Source organism: Melanotaenia boesemani, chromosome 17 (genome assembly GCF_017639745.1).
Source record: "Melanotaenia boesemani isolate fMelBoe1 chromosome 17, fMelBoe1.pri, whole genome shotgun sequence".
Lineage (NCBI taxonomy): Eukaryota > Metazoa > Chordata > Actinopteri > Atheriniformes > Melanotaeniidae > Melanotaenia > Melanotaenia boesemani.
In genome coordinates this window covers 19,948,144-19,959,012 of record NC_055698.1, presented here as the reverse complement: position 1 = coordinate 19,959,012, position 10,869 = coordinate 19,948,144, and the positions used below count along the sequence as shown (strand labels likewise).

Here is a 10,869-nt window from a genome sequence, read left to right as displayed (position 1 = left end):
TTACAAATGCTGGCAGTTATGTGCAACATGTCTAGAATTATATTTGTTCAACCAAGCAGGTGAAATTGAACACAGGTCAGACAGAGTTTTGAGGACCACTAAAAAGCCCAAAAATGCTGCACCACTGTTTGCACAAACAAGAGATGATGAAAAAAGTAAAGACAACTAGCAAATCTAGTTCACTGCGTGAGTGTTTGTTACTGTGGAAATGCTTTTCAGTGACTGAACAAGTAGGTATTCTGGTTGTGGTACATGAGACATAACTACATTAAACTTTCAGTCTGATTCCTGGCCAGCTTGACATGTTTTCTCCATCCTCTTTTCTTCCTCTAACAGTGCAGTTATCTATCAATGCCAAAAACAGTGACAAAATAATAATAATGGATTAGATTTTTATAGCACTTTTTAAGTCAACGTTGAATCCAGTATTCATTCAGTCCTTATTCACACTTTGTGATGGTAAACTACATGTGAAGCCACAGCTGTGCTGGGACAGACTGACAGAAATGTGGCAGCCAATTCTCACCAACAGCCTTTCTGACAAACACCGAACATTCATCCTCATTCACCTGTGATGCTGACACTGGAAGCAAGGAGGGTGAAGTGTCTTACCCAAGAACACAGCGACAGATTGACTGGGGGAGTGGGATTCAAACTGCCAGCCTTAAAGTCATTGGATGACCTGCTCTAGTATCTGAGCTACTGCTGCCTCATTATTACCATAAAACAATAACGCACCTTGTTCAGAGCGTAATTACATCTTAATGACCTCAGCTAATAAAATTTTCTGTTTTTTTTTACTCTTACAACCCTGTAAAAACACTAATGTGGAGCAGATGTCAGCCAATGATTCTGCCCTGATGATCCATTCTTGGGGTCAGGACTCATCTCACTCAGTGTGAAATTTGAGGGACCTTTAGATTTTAAGCTGAACATGTAGCTTTCACATGCTGAGCAGCTTTGTGCATTTTCAGGGATTTTTTTCTGCATCTTCTCATCTGATGATACTACAGATGCACACAAGATGAATGAGGTGAGGAAAGTGTGTCACTGTGCTCTCTACAGAGAGAGTGAATGGTGCTTTGTAGTGGACATCCTGTGACTCAGCAGCAGTGGTTGGCACTGATCACCTGAGGAATCTCACACCCAGGTAACAGCAGGCCCGTCTAGGATGGAAATGTCAAAGCTCAAAGGACACATGGGGATAAGGGGGAAGTTTCCAGCTTTGGCCAGTTATCACAGCAACTATCACATTGACTTAAGCAAAGGCAGCAGCATAACATTATACTCTGCTGACATTATTCTTCATTACTAGGGTTGAGGAGGAGGAGTAAAGATATTTTAAAATTCTCAGAAAAAATTTACAGTGTACGGTGATTTTACTGTGATCTATGTAACATGTCCTGCTCAGAGATGGTTTAATGGCAGGAAAAGGTCACCAATTAACCAATAACCTTCTAAACCACTGGTTCTTATTGTGATCCATGGAGGAGCAGGAGAGGACTGGAGAGCTACTGTTTGCATGGTGACTGGATGGATAGCCATGAGCACACTGTCAGTACTTTCACCCATTCACCATGAGGGACACAGTCTTGTGCTGAAGACACCAATGTGCTTTCAGGTACCAACTGTACATTGACAGGGGTTATTGCCCGTTAAAGACACAGTATATATTTTTTGACCAGAGACCAAGATCAGCTATAGTGGGAGTCAACGGCAGTTAAAAAAAAAATTATTTAGTGTACCTTGTAAGTGTACTGACATACTCCTTGGCTCTTGAAAGTCACTGACACTAAGAGACCATAATAAATCAATTCCCTAAGTTTTATGCTGACCAGTTGAGCAATCTAATATATAAACCCATATCCATTTTTCTTACACATATAAATACAAAGACACTTTTCTAAAGCTGACTTCTTGAATTTTTCAGCAGGACTGAAATGTTGAACTTTCCAGAATTACATGCTATTTATATTTTCTGTTTTAATCTTTATTTAGACTATATTAATTAAATCTGCAAAAATCTTGTATAACATCTTACACTGCCTATATGGTGTTTAGCTTTGCTCTTTGAACCGAAGACTCCTTCTTTAAATTAGTAAAACTTAACACAAGACATGGAAATTAAGTCTGACCAAAGGAATTGCAACATATTGAAGTCATATACAAGAATCCGCTTAGAGTTTACCAAATTTGGCCAAACACAGTTAAACATGCTTGGAAGCCATGCCTCAGACCTGCACATGAGCTAAAGTTACATTTTCCAGAAACCTTCAAAGAAGCAGCCTATAATCAGACACTATCATTACATTGTAGCTTAGCTTAGATCATCAAATGAGTCAAGAGCTGCACTCAAATTCAGCTTTAAACTGATCCTTGTGTTTCCAAATGATATTTTATCCAATGAAAGTTTCACTTGAAACCCTTATTTAAAACAAATGATGTTACTTCCAATCTAGTCTCACTAACAACAGACACATTCTGTTGGTTAAATTAGTGCTGTTACATGCAGTCTTCCCCACCAGGTGGGATTCATTAATGCATGTGGTTGAGGAGCAAATATGACTCAGCTAAAATGCAGCACAGCCTGCAGTTTAGTTTGATGTAGTCTTAATTCTGCTTGAATCATGTCGGTGGTTTAACTGGGTTACCAGCATTGCTATAAACTAACCACAAGATAGAAATTACAAGAGGGACACTTTCAAATCTCTTTCAAACCTAAGGCTCCCAGAAATCTGTTCTTGTGTGTGAGTAAATGGAAAAAGCTGGGACAAATGAAGCAATACATAAGTTCCACTTCACCACTATTACCCTTCACCTTGCTGCAATCCCAGACTAAAATCCATACAATGGCAGAAGAGACTACCAGCCTTGGAATTCTCTTTCCTCCCATAAAAGTAAAAACCTCAAAACCCAGTTTCCGCTGACTGGCTGCTTTTAGTCCCTCTTGGATGCAGAGCAGCAAAGGCAAACTGGTTCATGAGGGATGGGTCTGGGAAAACTGCTGCACTCATCCACTCGCTATCCAAACTTGCCATGCTTTCTGCATGATGCTACTGTACAAACCAGAAATAAGGCTATAGAGTAATCTCAATCATTTATATGATCTATGACACCTAATTTTTTTTTTTTTGTCTGTGCTAGTGGCTGAAAACGAGGCTAGTTGCTTCACCAGCTGGAGATCTGGCAAAGAGTTAACTTGGTCCTTCAGTAAATCAATACGTGTGGTTAACCAGCAAGGAAAGAGACTTCATGTACCTCACAGTCTGCCCCACTCACACATCACATATAAATGTAGAACTGAAGATCAGTTTAAATGGGAATGGGATATTTTATTGATATGGATAAAGCTGAATATTTATGGCAATAGTAGGGAAAAGTGAAAAATATTATTTATTCAAAACCATAGACTAAATGTTATAAACATAATCCTGCAGTGAAAGTAACCTAGCATAGTGTGTGTGTTCCTAGCAGTAAAAGCAAAGTAAAGCTAACAACATTTAATGTTTCTGAACCATTAAAGCCTCCAGAGGAAACCACAACCGTGATCCAGCATGCACAACCCTAAGGCACAAATTAAACGCAGTCCTTACTGATGCTCAGTGGGAATAAGGATGAGAAAATAGCTGTTCTGTTTCATTTTATTATTTTTTTAATCATATAAATTGATTTAAATAAAATTTGGATTGTCTTATGTCCCTACAGAAACAATTACATATTTTCAAATGACTTTCTACTTGTTTAAAATAGATTTCTTTAATGAAATATTCCCACATTTTAATTCTGTTTTAAATTCCAGCTCCAGCAGCGATTAATCCCCTAAAACCTAATCTGCATTCCTCATAATACAGATACTAATGACCTTAACCCTTTAATGTTCACACAAAGAAAAAAATGGGAACATTTTTTATGTTTTTTTTTTCCTTTAGACAATAAGAATAAGAATCTATTTATTTATTTTAAAGAAATTATTAATTATTAATGGTCTGAATTTGAAACAGTAATGGGCTAACAAGCCCTTACTTTTCGCATTTCTTACCCGAACTGAGTAGAAGTGTTTCAGGCAGGTAATAAGATTCATTAGAGTCACTAAAAAACTTGACCTACCAAAATGCAGAGCATCCAGTTAAAGGGTTAAAATAACAGAAGGCATAACTCTTTTTTAATTTCCCCACTCTGTGAGTGTGAATTTATAAATATGCTAATTTTATCCCACCCATATCCCTGCCAGCAGATTAAACTGCTTTCCATGTTAGCTATGCAGGGCTCTGTTTAGCGCGTCTAATAATGTGGCAATTCAGTCATACATGTTTGAACCAGAAAGCAGTTCTCAAAAAAAAGTAACCTTAATTATGCATGGTGGAACGCAATGAAAATATTATAATGGCTTTAACATTTACTGTCTACAGCACTGAAAATGCATTGCTTGTCATTCAGCCTCTCCCTGCTTGCTCATCTTGAGAACCACAACATTGATAGCCAACACCTTTCTAAGTCCTTTGTTTTCCTTCTTGTTCATTCTTGCTGTCACTGTTTTCTCTATCTGACTTGAGCTATCTTTTCACAGCATCTATCAAAAGCACGGCCCAGGATGGCTGACCTCTTCTTTCTGAGTCAAAGCAGAGACCTTGGTCTAAATCTATGGTACATTTTCTGATACAAATGGGAAAGGTGTGGGTTTTACATATCTAGGAAATAATCTTTGTGGTATTGGGTTAATGTAGGCAGCATTAAGTGACTTTCTATGTAATAAATAAATTCTTTCAAAGCTGTCTCTATAGCAAGCATAGCAACTGTTTCAATTCAATAGAAGTCTAAAGATGGACACACCTACCCGATCATTTTCAATTAATAAATCATTTAGCTGTTTAGTATGTTATGCTAGAAATGAACAAACTGCTGAATCTATAAGTTTTTTTTAGCAGCTTGTACGCATTCAATCTGCCTCTAAGCTCTTTTGATACTTATCTAATTTTCCACAGTGAGTGAGGAATTCACAGATGAGGTCATACTTGAAACCTGACAAATATTCACACAACACAGGTACAACCAGCGGTGCCAGTGTATAAAGAGTCAAATGAGGTGAGTGAGGACTTTGTTGAAACTATCCAGTCTGTGTAGTCTCCTCCCAAACCATTTCTGTTTCCACATGGTTTCCCAGACACATTGGAAAGACAGACTCATTTGTCTAAAGGCTTTATGTTTTGGAGAGCTGCTTGTCTGGACTTTGGTAAAATAATATGGCCATTTTCTCTCTTATGATGAATCCAAGCAGGCGGCAACCATTTCCATTATTAATTCTGCCAATATCAACACTAAAGTTACTTTTCTCATATTACAGACTCAGTTTATGAAGTCTTGTGTAAACCAACAGTTTATGCTGTTCTCCTGGTCTTGGCCTTAATACAAGCTTACTCATGATGGCTCTTTAAGATGAATGCTAGAGGTAGAGAAACATGCAAAACTAACATATCTGTTTAAATGCACAGCCAAGGGAATAATATCATCTGATTTTTAAAAGCCATAAAGCAGAAAATAGTCCACATTTCTTTGGGGCATTTCTGCAAAGTATCTGGTTTGCATCATCATTGGTATCAACTTATTTTCTCTCTATCAGTGATATTCACATGCTGCACACAAGCCTAAAGCATGATCAATCAAATGCCATGCATGACATATTTAGAGGTGTTAAAACTTTGGAACATTTTTTTTCTTTTTACAAGTAAACATTTGCTCATTGGTCATATCAGATGGAGATCAGAGCAGTGCACTACCACCCCCGAGTCTACTGAATCTTCTATCAGCTTTTGAGGTTACATTTTGTGCAAAGGTGAATAAAGTTTGACAATTAAAGCTTATTTGAGCATCAAATCTTTTGGTGTGGTTTAACATTGTGCTTGGCTTTCCTTTTGTCACTCTAGAATTGTAATAAAAATTATTACTCTTGCTTAAAATATTAAAATGTTTCATCTTTATGATTCAAGATCAGCTCGTGCTCTGCTCAGCTTTTTTTTTTTTTTACCAGAAGAGCCATCAATTACCCTTTCTCTGCTCAATCTTTTTATTTGGATGGTGTGTGCAAAATTTGAGTTTCTCTTTAGACAATTGTGACACTCCTGCACTAAATTGCTGCTCCTTCCACTTGGAATAAATTTTAAACTGATTTGAAATTAACAAATTTTATATCTCTAGGGGAGTTTAAGTGGATTCTAAGGGCTTGAAACAAAAAGAATTTTTTGGAAAATCTGTTTTCAGACCTTGTAGTATTCAACCCATGCTGTATTTCATTTGCCTAATGTTGGCTGCTATGTTGTTTTACTTCTTGTGTTTTGAAAGTTGATCTCTCATTGTTTTGTAGTCAATTGTGTACTTGTGGTTGTGCCAGGTCAATCTTAAAAAAGCAGATTATTAACCTCAGTGAGGCTTTAATCTAATTCTACTGCAGCATGCTGCTGTACGGCACCATGCCACATGCTAGCAACTGCATACCAACACACTGGCTGTTTTAAACAAGCAGATCTGCAGTCATGTTCACTTTCACTAGAGCACAAGCCCAATTTATATTTTGTTGTTTTGAGCTACAAACTCCTGAAGATAATATCTGACTTTTAGCTGCTATAAGTTAATATTATATTTAAAAAGGGATTTCCTTAGTTCATACACTGGGATGAAAACTGCTGTTTGCTGTGCTGGAGGTTAATGAGAATAGTGACAGGAAAAACTAAATTGTAACACAAGAATGAGCAGAACATGGCTAAAAAGCCTCCACTGAGCTAAAAATGAATAGTTTTAATTTTGTGTAAGTTTGCAACTACAAGGCTACTTTTTCAAGGACACATGAATGTCTTATTGTGACTTTTTTCCATTGAAAAATAAAGTAAAACTCAAGTTTCATATTTATTAACAATGTTATAAAGAAAAACAGAATAATAAAGAATACATTTAAGCTGTGGATATGCAGTATATTCCTCATAATTTTTACAATCTTTGTAATTTCCAACAGCATTTTTAAGTCTTTTCACCTTTCTCTTAGCATGCTCACATAGTTTTAGGCGATTTGGCCGGTAGCTGGACTCCAGTCAGAAGAAGGTATGTTCAGAGACCCTGTGAAAAACGGGCAGAATAACATGGAGCATGAATGTCTTTGATGTCTCTGGTTAGTACCAGTAGGACCTCCGGTGCCTCCTGTCCTCCTGGATACCCAGTTTTTCCATTACTTCCTCCTCCAGAGTCTTTAAAGATGGAACGTAAGTCTTTTCTAGAGTGTCTTCAGGACTGGTATCTTTAGGCCCATCTGTGCAGAAAAGGGCAAAAATAAATGTTGATGGAAAATTTAAATTATTTTCTGTACTGGTCAAAATTTCAACATTTCACAATCTTGATGGTTTTAAGAATTATTTTACCCTAATAAGCAAACTGAACAGTCCAAATGCAGAGAATATATTTGTTCTTTTTGTAAAATAAAACTTAAATATCACCTAAACAACATAAATAATATCAGCAGACACTTATGCAGCACTGCCACAAAGGACTGTTCCCTAAAAAAATCTTCTAGTTTAAGTTTCTTCAACTGTAAAACAATCCAATCAAACCGTACCACATAAAAGCATTTCTTTAGTACCCAAGACTGCTGTGGACGAAAAAAATGCCAAAAATAAAAAAACATGCTAACCTTTCCACTGCTGTGGCACAATGCCATCTCGTCTTTCCACCACAGGTTTTGGGATGATTCGACCCGTCCTGGCGGATACTCTAACTCGCTCCCCCTCCTCTGTGTACTTCCACTCAGTCTCAGTGGGCTTCCTAGATGACAAACACTGGAGCATTACATGTGCTTCACAGAAATATTTCTTTAAAAATGACTGTACACACACACACATATATATATATAATTTTATATATTCAGTCATTTTTTTGTCATGCAAAGCTGAATTTAGCTGAATTGCTTTCTCCTTTTTAATTTTCTGCAAAGTTTTCTCATTTTTCCCTGAACACCTGAGGAGTTACATTTGGAGTGCTGTATGGTCCTGACCTGTCTGATGGGTCAATGAGTGCAACATCACGGAGCAACAAAGGAGCCTCGCTCGCAACATAAGTCCCACGGTAATCTGAGGCCTTTCCAATATACCTGTAATGCTGAGAGACAAAATACCAGTTCACAGCTCTGAAATCCCTAAAAGGCTAAACACCCGAATAAGTGGCAGCCCACCAACGTCTGCAGTTGACTTGGACATTTAGCTCCATCTGGTGGAGCTCAAGTATTAAATAAATCTGTGGTTCACATTAATGGCCATAAAAGTTTTTTGCTAAGGTAGCATTTTTAAGAGAAAAAAAAAAATTTTTTTTACATCTTTCTGAGAGTTAGGCAGTTGGCTTTAATATAGGTTCAGAATTTAAAATGTACAATGTTTAATCTTCTCTAAACCACAAACATCTCCAAATTATTTACAGGATCAGTTGAATATTTATGTGACACTACTTAAGTCACATGTCATATACATAAAAATGAAAACACTACATCAACATGCAAACTAATACAGTGAAACAAGGTTCTGCAGCTGAAGTGGTTTGTAGTCTTATTAAAGAAAAAGTTTATTAAAAATGCAGACAAATAAATGACTATATATTACAAAATAAATATATTATTAAATGTTTAATAGAATATCATTCATGTATTAATAAAAAAAAAAACAGCTTTCTTACTGTGTTCAGTCCCTCCAGAATAACCCAGTTTCTGCGTCTGAAGACTTGGATAACCTTTCCCTGTTTTCCTTTGTCTTTCCCTGCAAGAATCTCGACCTGAAAATCAGATGAAAAACAAAGTCATTTTTTTTCAAACATATTTACAAAAAGCCTCAAATCTGTGATGTATCTTGTTTGGAAAAGAAATGTAGGAGACCTTTTCTTTACTTGCCATTAGCGACGCGTCTGCGTACATATCATGGCTGCCACACGTTCGTAGCATTTGTAGCATAAGACCATCTACCGTACCCCTTGTCCACAACTACCGGCATCTGTATGGTTTTTCCTACCCTTGCACAGTGTTAAACACTCGTACCTTAACTGTTTGCAACAAATTGGAAGTGTTTTGGGGGTTGATGCCCTGGAAATACAATGTGAATGGTAGATTGACCTTTTCCTTTCTGTGCAGTGTCTGCATGCTGTCCTCGTGCATGCATGAGCTCTCTTTGGGTGTTCTCGCTTTCTCCCACGTTCTAAAGTTGATTAGGGTTAATTGGTGTTACTAAATTGTAAAAATATGAGTAATTGTTGCTCTCTCTGTGCTGGCCCTGCGATAGCCTGGCAACATCTCCAGTGTGTACCCTGCCTCTCACCTGACAGCAGCTGGGATAGGTGTGTAACCCGGCATTGAAATAAGCAGGTATAGAAAATGGAAGGATTGAAGTTTCGTTAAACTGGTTGAGCATTTCTTGCAATAGCTTCCAACTCTGAAATAACCCAACTCTGATTGGCCGTTTTCAGGACAAATGAGCCCACTTTGAGTGGTAACACGTGAACTAATGTAGATCCTCAGCTATAGTACTTTATAAGCCAATATTTTCATCTCACGTTATATCACTTCAATTACGAAATGATCTCATTCTTGAAGTAAGGTTAGTTTTTTTTTTTAAACATTTTAGTGTTCATTTTTAAAATATTTATTACTTTATATGTCTGGATTCTTGTTTAGTCAACAAAGAGTTGTCAGAACATTAGACTGATTTATGCACGTTTGCTCAGAATCAGCCCCACAGTGATCTAGTTTTTACTTGCCGAAGGCTTATTACTGCACATGAATGGAGAATGGAGATACTAATTACATATATTGTTATAATGATAAAAGTGTTTTTTTCCACTATGATGAAAAACCATTTGCATTGAATCCTTAAAATAGATTTCTTACCATGTCCCCTTTGAGCACAGACCAGTCCTCTGGTTCCAGGGGTTCCACGAACACCTTTCTCCTCTTCTTCCCAGGTGGATTCATCCTTTTAGCAGCCACGGTCCACGGTCTATTGGTCCCGTATCGGTAATATTTGGGTACAACAACCCTGGCTGCCATCGACAGGACAGCTGTCAGCCGCATTGTGCTGCAGGGATTAAATGAATCAAGCTGGTAAAGGAACAGCACTACCACACAACCGCAAAACAGGCTAGGCTAATGTTAGCTGAAACATGGCTCTCATTAGCGTTAGCTTAGATTGTTTTATTCCTATTTTCTCAAACGTATACACACGTAAAATGCGGCTGCTGTTTGTGTTTTAAACAGCCCACATATTTCTCTATAAGAAAAGTTAAGTTTATGCAAGTACACAATGCTTACCCTCTGTTGATGCCAATGTCACATGTAGCAGGACTGACACTAGCACACAACGGGCGCGCCACCTGCTGGACAGGAGGTTCAGACCTCGTCGACTTCACGCATGCGCAGCTGTTAATGTCTTTGCATTAACAGATGGCAAACTGATTAGGAGTGAAAAAAGCGCTGGCATCTATACACTGTATCTCGCCTGCTGGGTTTGGCTCCAGCTTCCCCACGACCCTTAATCGGACTAAGCAGTATAGAAAATTGATGGATGGATGGATGGATGGATGGATGGACGGACGGATGCCTCTGAGGGAAGGATGACCTTCACATAACTGTGGCTCTGCACCTCTGTACACACACACAGCAAACTACTGTAATGAAATGAAAATGCACATAAAATATTACTTATAAAATAAATCAATTTAATCTGAAAAACTGAAAGCCTTCATACTACATAGTCACAACTGGTGTATATTTCATTATTATGACTATGTAAATATCAGAGCTCAACAGTGACTCACGACCAAGTGTCACCACTAATGGTGAGACATTATTGTTAG

At 37.7% G+C, this 10,869-nt stretch overlaps 1 protein-coding gene across 1 annotated transcript; it reads right to left on the bottom strand.

The window, feature by feature from the left end:
• Positions 1-6,884: 6,884 nt before the first annotated feature.
• mrpl24 (mitochondrial ribosomal protein L24) lies at positions 6,885-10,430 on the bottom strand. Its single transcript, XM_041967368.1, has 6 exons — positions 10,325-10,430; positions 9,905-10,091; positions 8,704-8,799; positions 8,033-8,136; positions 7,673-7,803; positions 6,885-7,294 (listed from the first exon to the last, which is right to left on the bottom strand). Exons 2-6 carry the CDS (start codon positions 10,085-10,087, stop codon positions 7,158-7,160), a joined length of 651 nt encoding a protein of 216 aa, XP_041823302.1. The 5' UTR covers positions 10,088-10,091; positions 10,325-10,430; the 3' UTR covers positions 6,885-7,157.
• Positions 10,431-10,869: the final 439 nt, after the last annotated feature.

What these genes read in the sequence shown, in the direction of transcription:
- mrpl24 (XM_041967368.1), bottom strand. Translation starts at nt 10,087, where the DNA reads ATGCGGCTGACAGCTGTCCTGTCGATGGCAGCCAGGGTTGTTGTACCC. An exon ending in CTGTGCTCAAAGGGGACATG is followed by an intron (nt 8,800 to 9,904) that starts GTAAGAAATCTA and finishes TCTGATTTTCAG; the next exon opens with GTCGAGATTCTTGCAGGGAA. An exon ending in TTCTGGAGGGACTGAACACA is followed by an intron (nt 8,137 to 8,703) that starts GTAAGAAAGCTG and finishes TTTGTCTCTCAG; the next exon opens with CATTACAGGTATATTGGAAA.